General features: G+C 48.8%; 1 protein-coding gene across 1 annotated transcript in view; it reads right to left on the bottom strand.

Moving 5' to 3' along the window:
- Positions 1-399: 399 nt before the first annotated feature.
- Positions 400-27,926, bottom strand: part of LOC102418833 (microtubule-associated tumor suppressor candidate 2-like) — a 56,440-nt gene continuing 28,913 nt past the window's right edge. Inside the window, 8 exon segments of the mRNA XM_014452863.2 lie at positions 400-690; positions 693-742; positions 1,496-1,593; positions 3,593-3,712; positions 4,749-4,847; positions 7,521-7,594; positions 10,269-10,374; positions 17,221-17,435. Of these exon segments, the coding sequence (XP_014308349.1) occupies positions 530-690; positions 693-742; positions 1,496-1,593; positions 3,593-3,712; positions 4,749-4,847; positions 7,521-7,594; positions 10,269-10,374; positions 17,221-17,435 (923 nt within the window). The 3' untranslated portion in view covers positions 400-529.

The raw sequence follows: 27,926 nt of genomic DNA, 5'->3' as shown, positions 1-27,926 counted from the left end.
CTTCTTCTCAGTATCTTTTTTTTTCTTTTCTATTTTGGGTAGAAATATTCCTGGGAAGCTAGATAGAAATGCATTTTCATTTCCCAAGTATTCTTAGGCACAAGTTAGAAAACTGCTGACCTTCACCAAAATATGTCAGCACGTCATGTTATAAAAAATGCAATTTAGAACCACCGCGTGTACAGATACGTTCATTGACATATCTACACACATGGGTGCAGCACACAATGATTATTCGGTATAGATTCCAAACTGAACTGTCACTAACCTGAAATTCTGCAGTGAAAATTCATTGCTCAAAAACAATTGGCATTTCTTTCTTTTGGCTCTAACTACAGTCCAACGTTTGCACATCAGACACGACCGCGAACACTTCCCTCAGTGCCAACGCCAGGGAAGAGCAGTGGACCCGGGGAGGGTGCCGCTGAGCAGCTCCTGAGCATGCGCGGGGCTGGCCGTGGTCCAGACTCCCTCCAGGTGGAAGCGCGGGTGCGTGAGGGGCCGCAGCTCCGAGGGCCGCGGGGCGTTGTCATCTGGGCGTGGTGCCCACTTTGGCGGGTGAGGAGGGTCCGGAGGAGGAGCCGCGGTAAACAGGGGACGTGGGGGTGAGTTTAATTGGGCTGGTTGGGTCCCCAGTTTGGAGCTTCCAGAGCAACTCTTCATTGGTGCGGCTCAGCCTCTTCTTCTCTGGGCCTCCTTCTCCGCGTACTCCTGCAGGTTGGCGTTCTCCTCCGACAGCTGTCTGCACGGGGAGAGGACAGTCATGCCACAGGGCCTTAGCTCGCCATATGCCAGGCCAAGGATGCCTGCGGGGCAGCGGGGGTAAGTCAGACCCTAACCCACAGTCTCGGTTGAACCACTATTGCTGCTTGTCCCACCACATCAATCCCTGCCCCTCCCTCCCCCCCCTTCAGCCCGGTGATGGCTCAGCCCTCATGGACAAAAATAGCCTCCCACTGGCTGTTTTATTGCACACCAACCGCAGGGGGGGCGGGGGGGAGGGGAGTATCTCCACATCCTTCCCTGGAAGTTGGGGACCTCAGAGCAGGGGACCAAGATAGAGACCATGTCACCAGGAGCAGCTGCATTTGGCTACACGGCTTCTCTCTGGCACATTCCATCTCTGCTGTCCTCTGTCAGGGCCAGCCCTTCGCTGCCAGGGCCAGGCTGGCCCATGGCGACAGCTCAGCAGCCAAGGGAGACGTGGGTCTGCACTGCTGAGCTGGCCGAGCACAGGGTGGCGCACATGGTGGTTCCCTTTTCCCTGGGAACACCCAGCGGCCCCGCTCCCAAATCCGCCCTGGGAACAAACCTGAGCAACACCCAGCCGCGTCCGGGCTCCTGCTGTACGCTTTCCGACGGTCGGGGAGGCCTCACAGCTCAGAGCAGTGAGGTAAATTGGATGTTGGGACACAAACAGGACCCTCAAGCTCAGCAGCGAAGCCGCTTTGTGGGTGACACATGGTTTGTGAGTTTAGACACCTGCTCTGCCTACCTCGTGACAACAGTGTTCTGGTCAATCCTTGCTCTGAGATCTTCGTTCTGCTGCTGGAGAACTTGGATTTTCTCCTCCAGGATAATGTTCTTTTCCGCCTGGAAAGGGTGCAGTGTTAGGAGGCCCCTGGCAGGGCCGTCTGACAGGAAGGAGACCAGTGCCCTTGGCGGGTTATCAAGAAGCGTGTTTTGCAAACTACAGTGTGTAGTGCACTGGTGGCTTGTAAAATTAGGTTAGAGGGATGTGGCCAGCATTTGTTGAAAACAGAATAAAGCAGAAGAGAATATACCAGAATGTGCTGTATATAGTAAAAGTAAGTATAGTTATATGTATTTTAGATATATAGTTTTATTTCACATATATTATGCACGTGTGTGTATGTATATACTGGAATCCTGTGTAGAATATATTTTTTATAGTGAGTGTCCCCAGGCCGTTGCCATTGTTAGAGATATGCCGTGATCAGCACCAGGACCTAGTCTGGCTAACGGGTCCCATGGGCCCCCCCTGTACTGCATTACCCCCCCTTGCTGGGTGCACCCTATGACATTCTAAATGAATAGAGAGATGGAAACACGGACACATTTTCCCTTCTGAGACTATGGGCAGCCAGGAATGCAAAGCACAAGACCATCTTGGCACATTCTCTGAAAAATCGCAGCACCCAGGGCTGTTACTGCTCCACACTTTACACCCTTCTCTCTGTCAGAGGGTCTCACAGGGCCGAGACCTCGCTGAGTACAGTTCCATTCTAATATGAAGTTTAAAATAAATTATTTTTGAAAAGAATGTGACAAATTCTATATTAGTGTAGTTAATCTTTAAGGAAAACGTTCACCTCTCCAAGAATAAGGGTTAGGAATCAGAGCCAGAGAATGGCCCTCTGTCCCTGCTCTTCATCAAGACACTCTCACCCAGCCCTCCACTTTGCTCTAAGGAAGTGGGATGTGATTAAATCAGTAGCCCCCACCCCACACACACAACTGCTTCTGGAGTGAGAAGTCATGGATGCCTGCAGAAAGCCTAAAACATGGCAAAAACAGCCACATCAGCCTCTAGGCTTGTCAGTGATTGGACAACTGGATGCAGATGGCCCAGCCTGGAGGAGGAGGGTTGCTACCCTCATGTTGGTTGGACTACAGGCAGGACCAGGAGGGCAGGGCTCTGTCCCTGAGCTCCCAGTGGTCTTAGTTGTTGTCTTGCTGGGAAGCTCTGGGCTGCCAAGGGCTGCTGAATGGTGCCATGTAGCCACATGTGCCCCAACCGGAAATCGAACCATAACTCCAGATTAATAGTTCGGCACTCAACCACTGAGCCACGATGGCCAGGGCTGTCTAATCATTTTCTATAATGCACATATTTTCCTTATATAGTATCAAAAGTTTGTTTTACATATAACAATTTATAAAAAGGAATAAAACATAAGAATTGATCTGAGAGCCTTGGGTCAAGTTCCAGTTCAGGATGGTATCTCCTTGGAAACTGGCTTCTCTGCTACTAACTTTGGACAACCATCTCCTGGAGCCCTGGCGTGGCCCTTGTGCCTAAAGGTAGAGAATGAACTCTGGGGTGCTCTGTTCCCCAAAAGGGGCGCCCTTGGCTGGTTCTGTGGAAGCCAGGCTGAAAGGTGAGGCCGAGAGTGGTGAGAGCGCTGGGCTGGGGCTCCCTTCCGCCTGGGCGTAGCCACTGATTGGCTTTAGTGAGGTGCCCTGTCCCAGGCCCCCATCTCTAACTTGTGAAAGGAGGCTCCCAGCACCTCCTTCACAGCCCTGCTGTCAGAACAGAGGCATGGAGAGTGCTCTGCGTGGTGCCTGGCACACGTCAGTGATGCTCCTCTGTGCTGGCTCATCACACGTCCGCCAGGGAGGAGTGAGGAAACCACTTCAGAGGGATGGGGCGGGGATGGAGGCTGCAGAGTTGTACAAAATGAGGCCACCTCTGAGACCCCTGGCTACCTAAGAAAGGCCTTGAGACTCAAGGATAGAATTCTCCACTCAGGTGGGAGCAATGGGTTCAGGGCCCGTGTCCTGAACGGTGTCAGTGTTGACATCAACGATGAACCTTACAGTCATCCCGCCTGGAAATAGACCAACTCACCAGCTTTTCCAGCTCAATAATCTTCTTTTCCTGCTGGTGTATTTGCTGATTCTTCATCTCTAACACCTGCTTCAAACTCTTCATGTCTTCTTCCAAGTGCTGATAGGGAGCCAGTGCAACCTACAGGGGCAGAGAGCGACAAGCTATCTTCCCGGTCCTGGCAAAGGCCACTGCTCACCACAGTCATGGATTTCACTAAAGCTAGTCTTCTTTAACCAGCTGCCCAGTAGGCACTGGAGCGTGAGGGAGAGAGAGGAACATCAGCGCACACAGCCCTCCCTGGTAGAGATGCCCACTGGTGTCCCCCTGGGAATGCGACTAAAAGTCCAGCTCCCTGGGGAAAAGACGAGAGAAAGCCATCACCAGTGGAGAGTGTGGGGGCTGGAATGGCCGATGCTACCAGCCCATCCCCAGAGGGAGCTGGTGCGGTGAAAGGAGTCAGTTCGACACTGGCTTTGGACAGTCACTCAGACCACTTGGTTCAGCAGGTGGCGGGGATTTCCAGGTGCCAGCTGTGCCCTTGGAGAGCCCCAGCCCAGCATAGAAACAGAGCAAAGTGGTTTTAAAAGCAGAAAAGGCATTTTTAAAAAAAGAAATGTTAGAGTGAGGTTGCCAGATATAACAACAACAACAACAACAAAAAACCCCATAGTAAAGTGGGTTAAACTTGAATTTCAGATAAACAACATTATATTTAGTATAAGTATTGAAAGGGACATCCTTATACTAACTTCTCTGTAATGCAGATTTAACTGGGTGTGATGTGCTGCATATGGCAACTGTACACCAGAGGGGAGGAACTGTGCCAGCTCTTCTGGCAAAAACTCGCTCAACCTAGGGAGCTGGAGAGAACAATGGCGAGGTGGTCCTAGCCGGGCCACGCTTGTCCCAGGAGCTCAGGCACAGTGGCGGGAGCCGTGTGCCATGTGGCAAGAATAACATTTAGATGGAGAAACCCCCACTGTCCTGTCTGAGAGGTGCTGACAGGAATATGTGTAAGATCTGGGAGGGCCTGACCAGCTGTCGCTTTGGTAGCAGATTAGCACAGAGGCCCTGTCATCGGGGTGACTGCTGAGGAAGCCACAGGGCTTCCGGGGGAGAAGTCCACAGAGCCCCGCTGAGCCCCGCGGTGCTGGAGGCCTGGGAAACTCGACACCTCCAGCTGCTCTTCAGTGTTTTTCTGCAAAGCCTCCTCGAAGCGTCTGGCTCGGTCCCGCAGAGACTGGCTCTGGAAGGTCAGCGTGTCCACCTGGTCCTGCAGTAATGACACAAGGAGTCCAGCTCGGTCCTCTGCGGACACTGCAGCCTGGGGAGCCGTGATGACGGCCTGTGCACACACCATGGGCATCAAGCTGAGGCAGGTGCTCATCATAGTGTGACAGACCTCCCGCATCAGCCTCGCTCGTGTTCCAGCTGGGGCTCTCGCTGCCCCACCCCATTTTACAGCCCAGCTCTCCCACTGGCTCCATCGGCCAGCTCCCTCTCCTTCCAGGATCACTTCTGGCTCCTCTTGGCCTCCCTGGGCCTCAGGACTGGGGTGCATGTCCCTGATGTGAGCTGAGGCTGTCCCCCCTTTTTAGACCATCTGTCCCTCAGTTTAGACCTTCTGTTTAGACCATGCTCCTGGCCTCCAGCACACACCAGCCACAAGGCAGCCCTCCGTGTGCCGGCTGACGGAAGGGGCACCACACCCCTTCCCTGGCTCACCCCTCCCTGGCAACCCTAGCAAGGACTGATCATCAAAGTTCTCCGCCCAATGACACCATTTCTGTAACATTAGAACCTATGGAATTCCAATGAACTCTTCTCTCAAGAGAAATGGCCTCATTCCAGCCGACACAAGGAGCAAGGAGCAAGGTATTGTAAATTATGGAATTGTACAGAGTAACACTGTAATGTATGAAGTCCCTGGCTTGACTGCTTTCTTCATCATGGCAGACAACCCGGTTTGGCAAACCAGCCTTGGTTTTTTCTTGTCCTCTTTTTTGTTTCTTTGTTTCCAGTTACTTCTATTTCATCTTAAATAACAAAAGCCCCCACAGTGCCATTAAAAGCCAAGGCTGGGTATTAGGGCAATGCAGTCGTCAGTGGGAGCCTGTACCCACAGGCCCTGGCGACGTAGGCAGTGGTGCCCTGGAACCTGACTACCACACCCCCGGTGCCGCCCCAGGCCGCGTGCGGCACCAGCTGCGTCAGCGCCGTCAGAGGTCGCATTTCTTTCAAGCCTCTCCTCCTCCATCAGAAAGCAGAACAGCAAAAGCGCATCAGGCAAATATCAAACTGGTGTTTCTGCCACATTCATCATGACTCAACACCAATCCCCAGGCCCACGCGGTGTGCAGCAGTCACACGGCACAGGCTGCTTCCAATTGGATTGGCTCCTGTATGTCAAGGATGAGGCCCAGCACCGGCCCCTTAGGAGCTAACCAACGGCATGATAACAATAGTGAGGATGATAAAAATAAATATAACAAATAATAATATTAGCCACTATCAGAACAGCAAGAGCTTATTAGCATTTGCCAGGAGCCAACCTGGTGCTGCACACTTTACACACGTCACTCCTCGCGGAAGGAACTGTCAGCACCGTTTCACAGACCAGTAACCAAGGCTCATGGAGCTCACATATTGCCAAGGTTTCAAAGCTCGTAAGAGGGGGCGCCATGGGATTTAAGCCCGAGTTCAAACCTCTTACCACAAGCCTGCTGCTCTAGCTGCCCGTCGCTGGAGGCAGTTGGCTCTAGCAGCTCCACCCTCCTTGTACCAAATAACCTCCCGCCCAAATGGTTCTGTCTGCTACAGGGTGTTGCCCGTGGGATGGCAGGGGCGGAATGAAGACTCACTCACGGGGGAAACAAGACCTTCTCTGCGGTTCGGGGCTGGTGGGTTTCTGTTACGCCACAGTCTGGCTTTCCCTTTCCGGGCGTGCGTTCCTGAGGACAGCGCACCTGATGCTGCGAGAGGGATGCATGAGGAAGGCAGTTTGGGGTAAATTTGCTGAGGATGAGCCCGTGAGGACTGCGTGTTGCAGGCCCATTGATGGGCGGGTGGTGGGCTTACTGCAGACTGTTTCCTGTTTAGAAAACGTGGAACAGCACACTCAGTAGTGTGACATTGGTGTCACAAGCATGGGTGCTTGCGTAGGCAGGGCCGCCTCTGTGTGATGCATGCTGCCAGGGGAGAGTCAGCCGTCAGAGGCAACACTCCTGGCTTTGTATTACTTATGGTAATCAATGGGCATTTGTTGTTATTGTCATCACAATGTCCAGGTGTGAGTGTCCCCAATATTAAAAATTAACCTTGCTCTGATTGAGATGCCCACAGCTGGGAACGGAAGCACCCTAGCTTCCCAGGCAGCTCCTCCCTGGGGCTGTGGGTGGCCATCATCTTTTCACAGAGCAGCTGGCAGGGTCTCTGGAAGGGGGAGAGGGGTGCAGGTGAGCTGGGGCCCCTTCAGAAGGAAGCCAGGCTGCTCCCTGGCATGAGACCCACATGTCGTGTAGGTTGGCAGTGGAGGCAGGGAAGGTTCTTTCCGTCTCACCCACCTCCAGGTGATTGAAGTCCTTTGTTTTAATCCCAGACATGTCCTATGGCTTCTGCCCTTCGCAGCCCTCCTGACACCACTCCCTGCCTCGCATGCGCTTCGCCCAAGTCCCTTTCCTCACACACAGCGCGGGGACTCCTCTGACCACAGCAAGTGTGGCTCAACCTTGGATCTCCGTGGCACTCACTGACGGTATTATTCCCTTGGTGCAAGGATGTGCTACCTTTTGTGGGTGTCTGTCACTCTTTCTGCCACCACCCTCTGAGTAGACAATAAACTCCTTAGGGCAGGGGAACGTCTTATCTCCCTCTATATCCCAAATGTTTGTGGACAGGACTAACGATGCTGCCATTAGCTTGACTTCAGGGTTAAGGAGATACTAACCTGTAATGACAGCCGCAGCTTTTCAAAACTGTCTTCCAATTCTTTCTTTTCAAGCTCATGGGTAGACATCAATTCTGGAGAGAAGACATCGGATTGTTAAGTTAGCCTTGCATCTGAAAAGGATCAAACAAGACTCTTGCCAGACTAAATGAGAAACGGGTGAATAGGGACACTGGTATACAGCAGACTTGAGCCTAAAGAGACTTCTCCATTACTTTGGAATTGTAGGCGGTGTTATTTAGAAGAGAAATAAAGAGGGAGGGATAGGAGAAAGGGAGAGAAAAGGAGGGGGGAGTAAATAGAGCGCACACACATACTCATTTCTATACCGGCTCTCCCACTATCCGGAAAAGTCAGCTCCTCCATCCACGGTCCAATCAACTTGGTTGATTCTCCAAGTTTTCCTAATGGGAAAGCAACTGGGTGATCAATGTTCAGTCTCCATCTCCTTCCCCTCCCAGGGCCACTCTTTCTTTCCACCACAAAGCAGCCATTTGGGCTGCAGGAGGGAGCTTTCAGAGAGCTGAGCTGTGAGCAGCCTCCAGGCTGGCTGGGCTGGCTGGAGAGCGACGGGTGAACAGGGCGAGCGCTGTGTCCGTGAGGCCTTTGAGCCACACTCTGAAAACCACAGATCTCTAGGGTTTGCTTGAGCAAAGAGTCGCTGTGAAGACATTCAGACAGAAGGAGGACTAATTGGATTGGTTCCTCTTGGAGAGTTTGGAACCATTCTCTTCTAAGCAAAGTGTCATTCCAGTAATAATTTGCAAGTGAGGCAGAAAGAGATGTCATGTAAGACTTATTAAACAAATGGATTCTCTTTTCCTCCAGATGGGAACAGTCTTATTAACTGGGTGAAGCCCATCTCATTCTGGCTACACAAGCAATTTGTTTGCATGTTATAACTGGAGGGAGAAGAGGTCTCATTAATCAGCCTGGGTCACACAGGCTTCGGACAGAAGAGTACTAGAGACCAACAATTATCATTCTGGCTGGCCAGAGCTGCAATTAGGAAAAGCTTTTGGTTTCCATTGATCCAAATCGTTGAACTAATAATGGAGAAGGTCTCTAAGAAATCTAGTTGTTATAACTCAAATTAACATTTGGAAAAAATTAATTTGTGCTGATTGAATTAAGATAAAGCTATGTGTCTTTCTGTCTAAATGATTGGTTTCAATAGCCATTGAGCACATTGTCCTGACCATAATAATGAATGTTTTTGCTACTATTATATGTATTATATATAATGCAAAGGCCTTCGATGCGGCATCTAAGCAAGGCTTTGCTAGTGAGAAAAATCTGCCAGGTCTATTTTATGAAAATCCAGCAACAAAAGGCAACAGTGTGGCTCACTGCATCATCTCCACTCACATTCCCACTCAGAGACTGTTTTTCTACAGCGCAGCAATGGGCTTTAGGACATTCAGATGACCCCAATACCCCAAGAAAGAGGCAGGCCGTATCTACCCTGGACATGGTATCACCATGCCTGACAACTATGTACCCATAACATACTTAATTATTTTGAGGTCATAACACTCCACCCCACACCCAACACTGCTCTAAGACAATGGTTCTCAAAATGTGCTGCATATTAGAATCACCTGGGGAGCTTTAAAAAGCCCTGATGCCTGGGCTGCACCCAAGAGCAATTAAAGTGGAATTTCTGAGGTGGGATTTACTCATCAGTGTTGTTTTTTTTAAACTCCCAGGTGGTCCCAATGGGCAGCCCAGGGTGGGAGCTGGCACATGTGCTGTTTCTGCCCCAGACGTCTTTGCTGCCAACATTTTTCTGTACAGCTAATTGGCTATAAGGCTTCTTTTCTGTAAACAGATAAAATAACTGGTTGGTAGTTTGGGGTTTGGGGTGTTGTTCAGTTTCATTTCTCCACTGATGATTCTCACTGTTACTCCCATCTTTATATTCTATGTAAATGTTAGCGAGCCCTCATAATGGTCTATGTAGGGACGAGTGGACACGTGGTGGTACTCTTAAAACAGTTAGCATTTCTTCCAGGTGAGATGACCCGTCCAAGAGTCGGTTTATTATTTTGGAACAGTGCATTGGGAGGAGAAAGGGAGGCCCAGTGCCCTCTTGAATTCTCCTAGAAGAAGACAAGTCCTTAGGTTACATCTACAAAATAAAATCAGTTATTTGAGCAGCATTGCTATGAATCTATACATATTTTAAATGAAGGCTTACTTTTGTTATTCCTTTTTTATGTTTCATTAGGTCATTTTTAATGTCCCTCTGTTTGTAGTGATTTTATCTTTTTATCGCAAAATTGCCTTGGAAAGGTGTGTCCACCGAGACTACTGTTTAATTGTGTGAGGCCCAGACAGGCCCGGAGTTTCCATGCCTACGTGACATTGGTGGTTCTTAAGCACGGCTCCCCGTCAGACTCCTCCCAGGAGCTTTATAAAATCTTGATGCCCAGCTGCACCCCAGACCAGCTGCCTGGGGGCCCGGAGTGCACCTAGACGGGCACCAGCCTCCAATCACAGCGCCCAGGGATTCCAACATCCAGGCAAGGTTGAGAGTAACTGCTGCAGAGGAAAGAAGTGCTACCTGGATCCTGGTTTTGCATCTTTCCTTTCCACAGCAAGCAACACAGAGAACACGCCAGGAACAAAAGGAAGGGAGAAAGGAAAGTGGGACAAGCAAGCAGGAGGTGCTCCTTGTGTCTGCAGCAGGAGGTTGGTCTCCCATGGCCCACCCTGCCAGCCACACACATCTAGGATGGTAGCTACCTTGGACTTTGTGGTCGTGGTCATCCTGCAGGATCGCGATGGCCACCGTGTGGTTATTTTCCATCTCTAGGAGAGCAGCCTCGTGGCTGGCGGTGATATCTTCTACCTGTGGGAGAATCACAGTGACGGTCACGCGGGACGGACGGGTGGCAGTGATGTCCTCACTGCCTGGAGAACAGAGATGGAACTCACAGAGTAGAAAGGTCAGTGGTCCAAAACGCAAGGAAAAGTCATTCTGCTGCGGTGACAGCCACCCTCATCCTGTGTGGAGGCAGGGGAGCCAGGATTTGGTGGGGATATGGCAGCCCCTGGAGGTAGGCTGTCTGCAGGAGGGTGGAGGCTCCTGTGGGAATGGTTGCTTGAGCCCCCTCTTTACCATCTGGGGCCTGGCTTTGGACCATCCACTGCCCACTCCCATTCCTTCCCCTCACACCGATCACTCTGGTGATGATGACTCAGGAAAAGAAGAGGGACCTCCCTTCTAGATGGTCTGTTTTGTGTTCCAGCAGCAGGTGGGAGCCATAGTGCACAAGGTACATGAAGGGAACTGACACTTACTAAGCTACCTGCTACCAGCTACTCGGCTTACCCCTCCTAGCACATTGTAAAGGAAACACTTATGTCCATCTTATAGGAAACTGAGGCTTAGAGAGTTTGAAACATTTTGCCAAGTCCCAGTAAGGGGCAGAGCCATCAGTCGGCCCAGTCTGTCTGACTGCACAGGCGAAGCTCCATCAAACACACCGCTGCTGCCTTCCCAGCAAGAGCAGCAACGAGTGCCCGAGGAGCCTCTCCCCAAGGCCAAGGCAGCCGAGTCCTAGCCATCAGCTTGCAACCTGGGCCTCCCGTCCAGCACTGCGAGGCTGCGGTCATTTCCAGGACTTTAATCACGAGGAGCACAGCTAGCCTAGGATTTTTCATTTCCACTCCTCCTGATCTCCGCCCCGCCCCCACCATCACCACATGTACTGTTTTTGTTATTTTGTTGTTGTGCTGTTGTTTTTAACTTCAAATGTATGACTTACAGGAGTAATTGCCTAAAACGGCCTCTCCCCACGCTAGCAAACCGGAAGTGTTTTTCCAAATTCTTTGTCAGCCACCATTGCAAAAAATATTGTACATTGTAACATAGTGCACATGCACAAACCAAAGTGCCAAAAAACAATACTTTCCCCTCCTACTTGCAATAATCTGTTTTTTAAATTTTTATCTACTAATGTGTCAAAACCTAGTGTTTGAGGAACACTGAAGCAGGAGGTGTGCCCAGGTCCTGAAGCCCCGTGTGGACCAGTTAAACATACTGCTTCTAGCTGGTACTACTCAGCCACCGCCTAGGGTCCTTTGTTCCTCAGGGGACAATTCACAGGCCGACCTTTGATCTGAAAGGAGGAAGGGCTCTCTACAGGAAAGGAAGCCCATGTGTGGAGTAAATGCATGGGAGTATTTTTATTTTAAAATGGGGTAGATTTTCACTCCGGTACTATAATTGCATGGGAAAATTTGCCTGACTTTTCTCTCCTAAGGTAAAAGAGAACTTCATCCATGAAAACAGAAATATCATTGGCAAAACCAACAATGAACTCCACAGTGTTAGGATAACTGCATCACATTTTTCAAATGAACATGATATGCAATGATTCACTTTTATTTACTGGCCATCCTTTTTTTATTTTTAAAAATGTTTTTATTGATTTCAGAGAGGAAGGGAGAGGGAGACAGAAACATCAATGATGAGAGAGAATCATTGATTGGCTGCCTCCTGCACGCCCCCTACCGGGGATTGAGCCCACAACGCAGGCATGTGCCCTGACTGGGAATGGAACCGTGACCTCCTGGTTCATAGGTCGATACTCAACCACTGAGCTATACCAGCCAAGCTTACAGGCCATTCTTGATGAAACAATGTTTTACTTAAGGCTCAGACCTATGACTCCATTAATCAGAAAAGCTGATTACCACAGTATATAATTGTCCAATTCCTTTTTATATGAGGTTTTCATAGAATCTTCATCCAAGGCATTTCAGTCTCTTGAAAAAATAAATCACTGGTTAAAAAAAAATACAAGTATATATTTTTTCTGCTTCCCTACTGTATCAGTTGAGCTGAGGTCACCCTATCTGTAGGCATAGGTCCCCACACATTATTTGGATGCTTGTTACCCAGTACAGTTTGAGGAAAAATCTTTGATCAGTCCTTGGTGTAATTCTAATTTATTGGCTCTGACACAAATTACCATATTCCAGAAGAGTCCCCTGTGTCCCTGGCGGAGAAGATGCCCTGTCAGGCAATATGACATTATGTCTGAAGCTGAATGTCGCCCTTCTGGTTTGTTGGGAGGCAGGTCCTTTGATTTAATGGTGACTCAATCCCATGCTCAATATAGGAAGCCTGATGTACGGGCACGGTCTCTCTGTTACAGCCCCTCACAGGTGCTTTTATGAGTGAAATACGGATCCCCTAACTCTGAAAGGCCATATGCAACAAGAGGAAACCAATATGAACCAATGAACCAAGATCTGGGCATAAGAATCCTTGCTCTTCAGTAAAGTTCCTATACATCTTTATGTTTTTTGAAGACTGTTCCCTCTATGGGGAGGGAGCTGTTCACTATCGGCCATCCTCTTCTTGTCAGAGTATTAATCCCCATGACTGCTCCTCTGGGGCTCCTGGCTTCTTCCCAGGGCATGGCCTCACACTCCGAAGCAGCCAGTGAGATTTCAGCATGAGGACACCCTGAAACCCGCTGCAGGCGTTTGAAGGGATTCAGACAAGTTGACGGAAGGGAAACATCAGATCATTGATTCATTGTCAGTCCACGGCAGGCTTAGGCGGGAGGAAGCATCCTTCTCTTGGGGCCTTAAGCCACTGCTGGACCACTCCTTCCTTCTCCAGGAAGACGGAGCTCGGGCTGCGCACGGAGGAGGAGTCAGTGGCTGCGCCCTCCACTAGACCCCGTGGTGTGGAGAAGCAGCTGTTCCGTGGCAGGCTCCACTCCACAGGGGCTTGCAGTTCTGCTGGGCTGAGCAACAGCACAGCAAAGGGTTGGAGAACCACCCTCTGGATGGGTAAGATACAGCTGTGGGCTTCCTTACTCAGCCATTTGCAACACACAATTATCTGAGGCTTTGGCCATTCCCTGAGAGACAACTTACATTTAGAATGAAGATGCATGTGCTTTGTATCATCTCAGCCTTACTCATTAAACCCAAATCAGATTAACTTCCCATCTACTCCCATCCCAGACACAGATCCCTGTCTGGTGGGACAGAGGGGGCTGCCCATGTTCACTCTCTCCAGGGTTCTCTTACGGACTTTCCTTTCCTTCCCTTCGGTGCCTGCTTACACAGCCTGGGTATCTGCTTACTCAGAGTGGGCAGCCAGCCATCCCAGAGCGCCCAGTCCCACTCCATCCCTTTCCAGGATGTGCCTTCTGCCCCCACTGCAGCACACATGTGAGCAGGAGTTCAGGCAGCCCCCACCTTCCCACAGCGCCTCCTCCCAGGGTACTGAGACTCTGGGCTGTGCTGGGCGGGGCTCTGGAGCTGGAAGACTGAGGGTCCCTGGAACCTCCTTCTGTTTGAGGGCCTGTGGCTTCTGCTGGTGGCAGCTGTGCACCTGTCGTGCAGGAGGACTAAGGAGCTGTAATGCCAGAGGATGAACCAAGTATGTTCTCATGCAGTGCAGGATGCGGAGGCTGCCAGCTGGTCTGAAAGGGTGCTTTCCTTCAGGAAGGGAGAAAGGACGTCCTGAATCCGAGACAAAGCAACGTAAAGGCCAAGGAGGAGCACTGCTTCCCCCGGAGGGGAAGGCACCTCTGCTCAGACTTCACTGAGCAGAGTCCACAGTGACTTCAGGGCCAGGTCAGGGAGGAGGACAAAAGGCCACAGGGTCTGGGAGGAATGGGGTCAAAGGTCACATAATTGACCATTGAATGTGAGGCTCTGTGGCTGAGCATCTTTGGGAAACAGTAGACAGCCCAGAGAGGACAACTGGAAGGCACTGTGTTTGGGCAAAAGGGGACAAGCCTGTGTATTTTCAGTGAAAATCCGTTTTGTGTGCTTCGAGGTGGGGGGCTCTGGCAGTTTGGCTTCTATTCATGTGGAGCTAGCTATGGCACACGTGCTGATTTTGATTAAACACCTTATGGTCATTTTGAAATAAAAATCAGGCCGGATCTTTATCGGTACTTAAGGAAGCCTGGGGGCCTGCGTCTGGGGACACTGCATTTCAGGTCAGGCTGACGAACAACCCAACCCACCAGCCATTCTGATGCAGTTACCGTGGGGTGAGGATGAGGAGGGTGTTTTGCCACACGTTCCCCAGTGACTCCCATGTGCGGGCAGAGGTGAGTGGACGGCTGGATTTGTCGGAGGGAGACCCTGCAGCAGTCAGAGGTTCACGTGTCTCAGCGCACGAGCTCCCAGTCTGAGCGAAGCCACAGGAGCTCCTGCGCTGCTGGTGTGGGGCGCTGGGCGGCCAGAGGCCAGGTTGGTTGACTGTTAAGCTGGTGGAGCACAACTGTGGACAGATGTCACTCTCCATAGGGTCAGCATTGCCAAATGCAAATTGTCCCCAATAAAGAAGCCTGAGGGTGGGTAGTCCGAGCTGGAGAGCTGAAACAGCAGACCTCACAACTCTCCATCGCAGCCGTGCACGGAGTTTCCTGCACAGAGCGAATGCGGATTCTACTGCATGAGAACCGGCGACGTCCCTGCCTCGCCTCCCTCACTGCCTGCACTCTCTCTGCTGGCAGGGGGCGGGGGGCGGGGGGGGGGGAGGGCTGTGGTCAGGCTGGCCGCCCACGTTCCGCAGCAGGGGCCAAGTCAGGCCCGAACGATTCACAGATTTCAAGCATCCATCCCCCCAGCCAGTGGGTGTCTGCAGGCAGGTTTACTCAGACCTACAGCACTCGGGTGTTAGTTCTACCAGAAAATGTTCTCTACCCTCACAGCTGGAAGTAAACTCTCAATTCCTAGACACGTCTCTGCTGCTCACCCAGGATCAGTTCCCTCAGAACTTCCCTGGCCATCGCCTGAGGCATGGATCAAGCACGCCCACGGTTTATAAATCTGGGCGTCTCTGGCAGGACCCTGACGTGTGCCTGGTGTGCAGTGGACGCTCCAGATGTTCTTGGCCTAAGTGAATGGGTAACTAGATGAATCGCTTTAGTGAATAAGGATCAAGAAGAACGAAACTCAGAGGCCTCATAAGGTAAAGCCCTTTTTAAATGCTCACAGGTAGCTTCTGCAACTCATTCTCAATGTCAGGGCCTTCTTTCCCTCAATCCTGCCCAACACGAAAGCTCCAAAACGCTGCTGTGTCCCAGCTTAAAGGCGAGGTGAGGGCTCATCTGCCGGCTGTGCTTCTGCTCACAGGACGCTGAGGGGCGCTCTGCCCGCCCCAAGCCCCACCGGTGGACAGGCTCTGCCCAGCAGTGGCCTCAGCTGCGTGGTTTCCAGACACGGCACTGCAAGGGAGCTTTCACTCCAAGGGCCCCTCGAAGCACCCTCTCCTGCCTGGCAGCCACCTCCTGCCCTCCCTCCCACCTCTTGGCACCTTCTCAGCCAACCCTGAACTTTGGACCAGAAGTCTCTTAGTGGACACAGGTATAAACACGTCCTCTGTGCAAAACTGGGAGCGAATGGCCCAGGGATACAGAGGCTCAGAGCCGCTATTTGCACCGGGTTGGGGATGTATCCAAGGGCCATGCTAACTCTGCAGACAGCTCAGGGACAACGTCTGCTTACAGAGGTTATTGCTCTGCGAGCTCAGGAGGCAAGATGCTGGAGACCTGGTTCTAACATTAGCACCAGTGGTAACTTTAGCTGTAACCTATTCTGTTTCCTGGTCTGTAAGTCTAAACAACCTTAAGCAGGCAGGTGTGTCTGGTTTCCACAGAAAAGATGCTGAATGGAATAAAATGTGTCAAATGGGAGATTTTTAATGACAACAATGGTGCTTATTATTACTCTGGAATTCTCCCTGTGCCCATTAGGCTCACAAACCTCTGGGGACCGTCACCGTCCAGGGTGTCTATTTGGAAGCAGTGGGAGGGGGCAGCCTGAGACTTAGCGTGCTCTTTGCAAATGCCACTAGCAGACCACGAGAAACAATGCACCACTTAGAAGGCGGGTATTAAGGCAACAGAGCTTTGGGGACTTAGAAAGAAGAGAAAAGAACGGAGCAGAACTGGTTCTCATGGAAGCAGAGTCTCCGGTCAGCACCCACAGTGATGGACAAGGAGGCTCCCGCTCCTACCTGCTGCGCCTGACGGGCTCCCTGGGAACCATTCTCTACTCATTCCAGATGAATCGCTTTCTCTGGGAAGACCGCTGGGCCAGCTAGTGGCATTCATGCTTTTATTTGGCAAGTTCAAACCTACGACCTACTCTGTGCAGGCACATTCACGTACCAAAATTCTAGCAGTAAGCCTGGCAGACAATTCTCTCTTAGTGCTTGAGAGGATGGCCATGGAGTGTCTAGAGCAGTGGTTCTCAACCTTCCTAATGCCGCGACCCTTTAATACAGTCCCTCATGTTGTGGTGACCCCCGACCATAAAATTATTTTCGTTGCTACTTCATAACTGTAATTTTGCTACTGTTATGAATCTTAATATAAATATCTGATATGCAGGATGTATTTAGGCGACCCCTGTGAAAGGGTCATTTGACCCCCAAATGGGGTCTCGACCCACAGGTTGAGAACCGCTGGTCTAGAAGGAGAACTGTCTAGGCAGGAAGGAGGAGCATGCTTGGCAGAACAAGGAGAGAAAGGCCAGAAAGGCAGGAGGGGAGGAAAGGAGGCAGTGGAAGGAAGAAATGAAATCAGAGAGGGAACTTTACAAGTAGCTCACCTACGGACAGGATTCCGGACTCAAGTAGCATGGCTCCCCCTCCACCTTCCACCTGCACATCCCAACAGCAGAGACAGAGCGCAGCACAAACACATACCTGCTCTTGGTGCTGACACCGGATCCGCAGCAGCTGGGCGCTGTGCTCCTCCTGAAGGCGTGTCATCTCCGCCTGGAACTGCAGCTGCAGCTGCCCCTGCAGGTCCTGGAGCTCGGCCTGCTGCTGCCAGCCCAGCTTCCTCACCTCGTCCTCAAACCGCCTCTCCAGCTCTTCCTTCTCCTTCTGTAGTTTCTCACACCTGGCTGTGTTGAAGGCTGGGGACAGAACAGCATCTTTGTAAAAATTGGAGAGGAGGCACCAGAAGGTTTCAGCACCCACGGTAGAGCAACAAGGTTAGTGTCACAACCGGGGCAAGACCCTCTTGCTTTGGAAGAGCCTCAGTTTGTAAAGGGCTTTCCCATCTACTGCACTGCACGCGTGGGGAGGCCCAAGGTCACCGGCTGTGGATAGAAAGGGCTGTGGAGGCAAACTTGGGCTTTCTGACTGCCAGCCCCATGGTCCTGCCACTAGAGCAGGGCTTCTCTGAGGGCCCACGGACCGTGGGCATCAACATCATTGGGGTTTGTCCGGCAGGACTCTCCCAGGCACACCGTGGGTGGGTCAGGGACCCTGGGGAAGCAGCCCAGGACCTAAACGTTTCATAAGGTCCTCGGTGGGCGACTCCTCTGCCTGTCGGGGCTCGAGAGAGACCTGTGCATTCCTGGGAGCTGAGATGGGACAGGCGAAGCACCAGGTTAAAGGCTGTGCTCCCCAGGCTGAAATGCTGAACTGGACATTCACACAGGAAGTTCGGGTCTCCATTCAGGGGCCCGAGGCTGCACAGTAACCAGCAATACCCCCTTGCATAGGATGCCTCCCGGTCCCCGTCCTGGTGCGCTTCCCAGGCCGCCAGCAGAGGACAAGCCAATGACAGCAGCCACTGATCCACTGATTCTTTGAATCTGTGCTTCCCCTGGGCTGTGGGCAAGAGCAGACTGCGATCATTTGCAAGATCTCTTTCTCAGCTGCAAACTGCTTCCACGAGGAGAAAAGCACCTCGGCAATCTACTATGTTTAGGTCAAGGGGTGCTGATTTTCACTCGCATGGCCCAGACGTCCAGGTGCAGGCACAGGTCATTACGGCCCACAAGGACGGTGCTGCCGTGCTCGCCTCCTGTGCGCATGCGCAGACATGGCCACTTCAAAATCGAGTGAGCAGGTGTACGGGCTGGTTCGTGACAACCTGCACTCCAGGGGTGCTTGGCTATGGTCAGACATATACGTCCACGGTAGTTAGGCTTTGAAACACCCTGATCAGAAGTCCCGCCTTAAGGATGAGCTAATTCAAGGGCTACTTGGCCACATTTGGCACTAAAAGAGTTTGTTAATCAGCACACAGGATGCTTCAAAGTGTTTTTCCCCGGATGAAATGAGTGTGGGTTGATGGATAGGCACCTTGCCCGTGTGGACAGTGCAGCAGCGTAACACTGCCCCCAGTGGTCTTTTTGGTCAATTGCCCCAGTGTCCTATGCCCCACCTTTGTGTGGGGGAATCTGATCCACATCTGAAGTTGTGAGCAGGATCTGCCACTGTAACCAGGGTGAACCGAGGGGCGGGTGCTGGGTGCTGCTTCCCCCGCGGGTAGGCAGTAAGCGGAGGCACTGTTGCGGAGAATTTCAAAGCCATAATCACCGACTTGAACAGTCACCTCGTGTCAGCAATTCTAAAGACTGTTGGTGAAAAATACTCCTCAGAACAGTCCTTTGTTGGTCTGCATCCTAAACAATTGCTACAATTACCATTGAGGTTTTTAACAATAATTTTCATATTTTAAAAAGATCACAGAGAAAACTTGAAAGTATGGCCCGAGGACATACTTGTACAAATAACCTTCCCTCCCCCCGATCATTTGAGAATAATATGCTTGACCTGCCACCAACCCCAAACTCCTTAGTATATATTCCCTACCAACAAGGACCTTCTCCATGATCGTAATTCAGTCGTCAAAGTCAGGGAGTCAACATCGATCCAATAGCGCCACCGATGCTCAGGCCCATGTAAGTCCCACTGATGGTCCTAATAATGTCCTTTCCACGAAGAGTCCAGAACAAAGTCCTGCCTCCTTGCTCTCCGTTTGTCTAGGGCAGCCCTCAGCCTTTCCTTGGCGTTCAGGTCCTAGACACTTTTAAAGGAGACAGGCCAGCTGTTCCCCAGAAAGCCTCTCATTCGGTGCGTCTGATGTTCCCTCCTTAGATCCAGGTCCTGCATGTTTGGCAGAAATGTCAAAGAAGTGATGTTGTGTGTACTCTTTTCATTTGAATGTTGATGCATTTTTTTATGTTTTTAAATGTTATTTTATTGTTTAAGGTATTACAAATAGTAGTACATATGTTAATATGTTAATGCGTTTTTAATTGTTTATATAGATTCAGGAAAATCATGCTTAGTATAATAATCATCATTGCAGGATTATACTGGAAATGATTTTGTGGTAGAGAGGAGGGAGTGTTACAAGAGGTCTGGCCTGGGTTTCAAATATGTTAAATATTACATAGATATTATTGTCACATGCCTGAGGTGAGGGGCAGATTGCTGGGCGTACACTGGGCTTCCCACCACAAGCAGTATAACAGCATCTTGCTGGCTTACTAATAAATAGGGACATGATTAGCAGAGTCTGGCTGAGGCTTTCTGATACCTGGTAGTGTGGTCATCGTGGGGGTCAGCATCCTCCTCTACCTCTGACCACTGGAGGCTACAGTCCCTATGAAAAGAACCCACAGGCCAAAGTGGCTCAGGCCTGGTGGCAGGGGTGTGGGATGCCAGGGCAGGTTTCTGGGTGTCTGGGCCTCTTCGGAGGGTGCTTTTGTTTTTGAAACCCATGTTAACTGACTCCATAGTGTTCCCCCACCCCACCCCATGTAGTGTATCATGCCATGGTCAATGGGATCCAAATAAAGCAATGACAACAATATGTCTTCTTGTGTTTAAAATAGGTCTGCAATGCAGTGCCCTGAGAGGAGACACACATGGCCAGGAAACACGAGAACAGATGGTCAGCACCATTCATGATAAAATACATGCAAACTGAAGCAATACATTTTTTAAATTTAAAAGACCAATAAAAATGAAATATTCTTGTAATATAGGAAGGGTCTGAGGAAACGGACATTCAGTGGACTATTATTGGTGAGAACACAGTCGATACGCTGCTTTGAGGGCACAATATCTTTAAAAATGTCAATGATAGAATTGTCCTGGCCAGTGTGGCTGAGGGTTAGAGCATCGACCCACACACCAGAGGATCTCAGGTTTGATTTCCGGTCAAGGGTACGTTCCTGGGTTGCAGGTTTAATTACCGGACCTCAGGGTGCATGTGGAAGGCAACCAAACCAATTGATGTGTCTCTCTCTAACCTCTCTCTCTCTCTCTCTCTCTCTCTCTCTCTCTCTCTCTCTCTCTCCTCCCTCCCTCCCTCCCTTTCATTCTCTCTAAAAATTAATGGAGAAAATATCCTCAGGTGAGAATTAACAACAACAATAAAAAATAAAAATAAATGGTAGGATTTGTAGCCTTAGGGAGTGACAACTAAACAGTATGGGATTTCTTTTTGGGGTGATGAAAATGTTTCAGAATAGATTGTAATGACAGTTGCAGAACTCTGCAGATACACTAAGAACCATTGAGTTGTACATTTTAAATGTGTAAATTATATATAGTACATGAATTATATCTTACAGTTTTTTACAAAAAATGAAAATTTAAAAAATAACATGACAAAAATGACTTAAAGGATAAATTTAGATTTTTTTAGAGAAGGAAAACTCATCTTTTTTTTTTTTTAAATATATTTTATTGATTTTTTACAGAGAGGAAGGGAGAGAGATAGAGAGTTAGAAACATCAATGAGAGAGAAACATCGATCAGCTGCCTCCTGCACATCTCCTACTGGGGATGTGCCCGCAACCAGGTACATGCCCTTGACCGGAATCGAACCTGGGACCCTTCAGTCCGCAGGCCGACGCTCTATCCACTGAGCCAAACCGGTTTCGGCGGAAAACTCATCTTATTATTTAAAACTCTACACAACAGTGGTAAAAATATATGATGGCAAAATAAAACAAAAATGAAAACCTCATCACTATGCTGTTTCACACACACACACACACACACACACACACACACACACACACGGATATAGGCAGAATCTAATGGGACCAAAGATGGAATAAAACAGATAAAAAGATTATAAAATGAATAAAAATAAATCAGTTATATTGAAAAAAATAACATGAAGGTTTTAACACAAGTGCACACAAGAACATTTGGTCAAGAGTCACTACAATGTGATTTGCCTTAGGGAGCTATTGGAAAGTTAGTTAAATAAATGTTAATGAATCCAATATACAGGAGTGGGCAAAAGTAGGTTTATAGTTGTAATACAAATAAATAATAATACAAGAATAAACTCTGTGCTTCACATACTCACAACTGTAACCCCACTTCTGCCCACCCTATACATATAGAACAGATCCTATACATAATGGGCTATAGGCAACCAGTAAAAAAAATAAGGTAAAAATTTTTTTTGTGATATAATGGAATGATTTCTGTAATACATTATTAAACAGAAAAGGCAAGGTACAGAAATAGTATGCTTCCATAGTTCTATTTGTAATGGAAATGTATTTATCTTTCTGTCTCTCCTCCCTCAGGAGCTTGTGTGCCTAAGTTACAGGACTCATTGCCCAGTGGACACCTGCAAATATATATATTTAACAACATTCTATTGTTGGTTTACATGCTTTACGAGTAAAAACCATTTTTCACATTACTACCATAATGAAGGAGAGACGGGGTTTGAAAAGATTATAGTATCTGTAGGTCAGAGATGCCCTGACTCTTCTCTATCTCCTGCGATTTTAGTTATGTCAGTGGCAGGATGATTCATGGGCCTGGCTCCCAATTTGGGGGCTGGGAGGCCATTGGTTTTCATCCTTGAGCTGCCCCTGAATGTGCTGCTGCCTTAAATAAATCAGGAGCAGTAGAGGCCTGTTTCGCTGCCTGTAAATTGGCAAAGTAATCCCCCCCTTTTTTTAACATATAATCCCCTTTTTTAGATATAGCCCCAATCTCCAAATTCCCAACTGCTATTATGTATGAGAGAGGTGATGTTGATTTCCACCTGATGACCCCATGCTAAGCCCCAGGCCTGCAGAAGATACTGGATAAGAAGAGCAGCTGGGGCCCTGACCGGTTTGGTTCAGTGGATAGAGCGTCGGCCTGCAGACTGAAAGGTCCCAGGTTCGATTCCGGTCAAGGGCATATACCTTGGTTGCGGGCACATCCCCAGTAGGAGGTGTGCAGGAGGCGGCTGATCGATGTTTCTCTCTCATCCTCTCATCGATGTTTCTAACTCTCTATCCCTCTCCCTTCCTCTCTGTAAAAGATCAATAAAATATATTTTTTTAAAAAAGAAGAGCAGCTGGGGCCCCAAGGGGAAGAGCTCTAATAACAGAGTACCTAAAGAAATAAATATCCTCTTGCCTCTGGTAAATCTTCAAAGATGTATCTAGTCAGGCATTTTGCAGTCAGAGATTAACGGAGGCTGATTTAGTGATATTAGACAACATCTGGAGTCTTACTTTCTTCATGTGAAAACAGTTGGTACTTTGCCATAGAGGCCAACACCCCAGTAATAAATCCCTAGAACCCAAGTTGCTAAGAAAATAATTTCTAAAATAATGGGATTGTGATTGGCCGAGAGAATATAGCACTCCTAATTCGTGAGCATGAGTTTAAAAAACAAAAGCAGAATTAGAATCTGTTGTATAGTTTAAATATTTGAGCATATATATATGTGTGTGTGTGTGTGTGTGTGTGTGTGCATGAATATTCATAGTGTGTGTGTGTGTGATGTTAAAATACCTAAAATATTATTACAGCTATATTTAGAACATCCTCAGACATATCTACCTCAAAGACACCAACCTGCCAGCCTATGAGTGTAAAGCATGACGAGACAATGGCCCTCGGGACCACGGCACACGTGCCATGGAGCCGTTTGCAACACAGGCTTAATTTCAACCACAGTTCACAAGTCAAGTGAGAGGGGAAAAACTCAGTGAGCAAGATCAAGTTACTTGAAGTAGACGCTCCAAATGTCTGATGAATAACTACAAGTTTTTATTGGTTTACCAATGAGGTAGCAAGTTTGGTGGTTAACAGCACTAGACTTAAACTGGAGAGAAGGATCTGGCCCTACAGATCATGATAAAAACAACAAAAAAATGATATTATGTTGCTTCTTATGTCCCAGAGTATGCTTTAGATATATCAATTGTACAACAAATCATTGAATATGATAACACAATACTGTTCCACTAAGTGGAAATATTATGATGTCACTTTTAAGAGCTGAATGTCCCCCCCACCCCGCACCCCTTCCAGGACCTCAAAACATGGCCTTTGGAGAGGATTTTTACAGATTTTAATTAAGTTAAAATGAGGTCATTAGAGTAGATCCTAATCCGGTATGACTGGCATCCTAATAAGAATTTAGGAATTAGGACACAGATCCCTAAAGACAGAAGAGGATGTGAGGACACAGGGGGAAGGTGCCATCTGTAAGCCATGGAGAGAGGCCTCAGAAGAAGCCAGCCCTGCCAGCAATTTGATCTCAGATTGCTAGCCTCGGCCATTGTGAGAAAATAAGTTTGTGTTATTTGAGTCCCCCAGCCTGGGGTCTAGTCGCTGTTGTTACATATTGCTGGCAGGAGATCTCACAGTTAGGTAAATGATTAAGTTGTTTCTTTAGGAGATGGAAATAAATAAAAGGACAGAATTCAAGGAAAAAAATTTACCTTAAAAATTACCCATTATCTCACTGAACCAAGAAAAATGGAATTTCCAAGTGCAAAATCCTTCTTAGCTATTGAAGTCCTGCGACTTCTTTATACTCTTGGGCATTTCCCATGTCTTCCCACCTAACATTCTGGTGGCTACCTTACCCTCTCATGTTGAGGTAGTATAAATTATATGCCCTTTTGCTGGACACTAGTTTGTCCAGCAAACTAATGTCCAGCAATATATATATTGATTAGGCTAAATTCATAGGGGTTAAAGATTATTAGCATCTTTATGCTGTGGTTTTATTTTCTCTCTTTTCCTGCTTTTTGATGGCAGTGATCCTGTAACAAATGGGCACCGATCAGGAGGAGCTATGATGCCTGAAAAATGCCCTCTAGTGACGCTGCCTTTGTCCAGACTTGTCAGATCTCAGCTACAGGCAGGCTCATGGAACACGCTACCTGGGATCCGGGCCACACTGCTCTCTGCAGCCCGACCCTCTTTTTCTTTCCTTAGGACCCTTTTTGGGAAAATGTCATGAAGGAGGGGCTGAAAATGGACTATGAAAGGATCATGGACCAAGAGTAGAAGTGGGAGTGAAAGAGCCATCTCTGCAGGGCCCTGGGGGAGCTTGTGCCATGGAGACAGCAGCTCCCGTTTGTGGTGCTTCCTGGGACAGCTCGCCCCGCCTAGACAGGTAGTTACCCACTGTCACCCGCCCACCAGGTGTCCATGGGTGGCCTAACCTCCATGTGCAAGGAGCAGGTAACAAACTGACCCGGGGCCACGAGGAGTGGGCCAGGCCCAAAGAGCAGGTGCTGGCGCACGGCCCAGGCTTCTCTCGTCTCCACCCAATGGCGGCGGGAGTGGCCACAGTGCACCGGGCTCTGCCAGCCCAGCGAGGAGGGAAGGCGTTGGCATATCTCCCTTCAGGCACTCGCTGTTTTGAACTGAATCTCCTCACCTGTCTCCCTCGCCAGTGGGCGGGGACTGTGCCATAATCAATTTTGTACTTGTGGCCAGATAGGCAGGCCGAGTTAACAGAGTAATTGAATGTACTGAGCCCCCGCTATGCGCCCAAACACACTGTCATGGAGGCAAACAAATGAGAAAAGTGTTCACATGCACAATTGCAGATTAAAAGCCTCTTGAGCTAACAGCAGTGAAGAAAGTCAAACAAGGGTAAATCTGGGAAGCCTGGGCAGAGGGGAGGTTAGCTGCTGGGTAGACAGGAAGGCCACGCTGAGGTGACACTGTCCAGATAGATATGAATGACAGAGAGACACGTGTGCAGAGATGGAGGGAGGGAGTTCTGGGTTGAAGGAACTGTCAGTGCAGAGTCCTGAGGTGGGAACAATTTCAGCATACCAGAAACCGAAAGACAGCCCATGGTGCTGCTGTACATCTACGGGCCCACAGCCCATGGACACTCCTCCAGTCCAAGGTACCCAGGGAGGGCCTTTCTAGATGTTGTCAATTAGTATGAAAAATGGGAAATTCAGGACTACTGCTTTTTGACACTTTAATGATTAATGATGTGATTGCATTTCACAGGGTTGCTGTGGTCAATTTTATAAAAGTGTCAAAGTCTTAAAAGCATGAGACCTCGGAACAGACTGGCTGTTACACTGCACACAGTGAAGTGGGGGCAGACTGACAGATGTGTTTTGCTCGTTTGGGTGTGTAAATGGCTTGTGCAAGGACACGAGATGTGGCTTCAGTAAGACAAAAAGAGCCTTTCCTAGCTGCTAGGCATTGTGAATGCTGCGTAACAAAACAGAAAGGTTTCTTATCATTGTCACATTTTAAAGTACAATAATACAGGGTGTCCCAAAAAAATGTATACACACTTAACAGTTGATAGCTCAATTGCTGTTTCTTTTCAGATTTAACCCATTGGAGTTAATAGTTACTCAAAGTGTGTACACATTTTTTGGGAAACCCTGTATTTTACTTACCTGTGTCTAACTTTGGAAACAGGGCTCCCAAACCGGATGACTGTATATATAAGAGGCTTCAAGGTCCCCAAATACATGTCACAACGTGCAGCAGTGAAGGCCCAACCCCAACAACTGAACCTTTCACGTAAGAGTGATGTTAAGTAACGCTCGGTACACTGAATCCCGAATGTCAGCGTTTCTAGATAATGGAGGTTAGAAGGGGGAGGAGTGAAAGCCCAGGAAGGGGAGTGGTCAGGTGACATCTGGAAAGGAGGGGAAATAAAGGCAGAACCGGCAAGGCCAGGGTGGCACTTGCAGCAGGCGCACCAGGCCCGGCCTCTGTTCCAGGCTCATCCCACGCTGTGGGCATTTCTCACCTCTGAACGGAGGAGGTTGGGCACTTCTATGGGCTGAAATGTGTTCCCCTAAATTCACGTTGCATCCCTAACCCCCAGCACCTCAGAATGTAACCATATTTTGAGATGAGATCTTTGAAGAGGTGATTAAGTTAAAATGAGGCCTTTAAGGTGACTGTAATCAAGAGCCAGCAGGGATGTGTGTGCTCAGAGGCCATGGAGGACACAGGGAGCAGACAGGCATCTGCAATCCACGGAGAGAGGCCTCGGCAGAAACCGTTCTGCCGGCAGCCTGATCTGGACTTCGATCGGATACCCAGGACTGTGAGGACAAGCTCCCGCAGACTGGTGCAGGCGCTCTGAGTGCAGGCTGCCTCTTCCATGTTCCAGAATTCTATGGATGTGTAACAGCAACCTACTTAGGTCACAAAAAAGAGTTCTCTTATGTCCATGGTACTCTCTTAAAGAAGACAGGGGAGGGCATCTCGTTTTTATTATGATTTCTTCCCAAAGTGGACCCCTAAAGAGATAAGCTTCATCTACAGAGAAAATGTGTTTTCTGTAAAATCACGCATTCCCCAGTGCTGTGAGACATGAATAGTAACATAGTGCTTGACATTTGTATGTGTTTAGTTTAGAATGTTCTTCAATACACAATACTGCCCTACTTAATCTTCCCAGAAAATTTCAAGCTGCGTAAAGCAGGCATCTTTTTTTGTTTTTCTTTAATCCTCACCAGAGGATATTTTCTCATTGATTTTTAGAGACAGTGGAAGAGAGAGGGAAAGACAGAGAGAAATATCGATGTGAAAGAAACACATCGATTGGTTGCTTCCTGCAAGAACCCTAACCAGGGCCTGGGCCAGGGAGAAGCCTGCAATCAAGGTACGTGCCCTTGACCAGAATCGAACCTGGGACCCTTGGTCCCGCAGGCTGACGCTCTATCCATTGAGCCAAACCGGCTAGGGCTAAAGCAGGCATCTTTGCTCTGATTTTATAGAGTAGGCAACAGAAGCTCAGAGGGGTTAGAATCTTGTCTGAGGTGACACAGCTGGAAAGTGAGAGCCAGGACTCCAGCCAGGTGTTCTGAAACCCTGGTGTTCTGAAACTCGGGAGAGCCCCTTTGAATGACATGACTCTATTCTGCTTTATGTTTTGGAAGAAGCAAAAAAAAAAAAAAAAAAAGACAGAAAGAAAGAAAGATAAAGAAAAACAGTTACTAAGATCCCAATTAGTGAAAGGTTCTATTTCATAATAAATAAATACTTTGTACCATTTTTATGTGTTCTTTAAGACAAAGGATGAGTATTTCAACAAATGGCTAACGACTGACCCCATGTGTGAATATAATTGTAATGCTTCTTGGTCTGGGAGAGGAAAAATACGTGGATGATTTATGGGGACAAAGGAGGGAAGAGGAAATGGACTTAAGAGGTTGGTTATAATAAGTTTTGAAGAGAATAGAAAATGCTGTCTACATGAGAACTAATAACTGCTGCCCATAAATAGGAAATAGCTTTCTGGGGAAATGGCTTTGCATGAGCTTGTTTCCTCCTTTCCTCCACATTAATGTGGGCTTGCAGAGTTCTAAAAGCATCCCCAGGCACCGGCTCACCCGCCA

The sequence above is a fragment of the Myotis lucifugus genome, unplaced genomic scaffold (genome assembly GCF_000147115.1).
Source record: "Myotis lucifugus unplaced genomic scaffold, Myoluc2.0 scaffold_19, whole genome shotgun sequence".
Taxonomy (NCBI): Eukaryota; Metazoa; Chordata; class Mammalia; order Chiroptera; family Vespertilionidae; genus Myotis; species Myotis lucifugus.
Note: the sequence above shows the minus strand (reverse complement) of the source record. Positions and strands in the feature narration are given on the sequence as shown.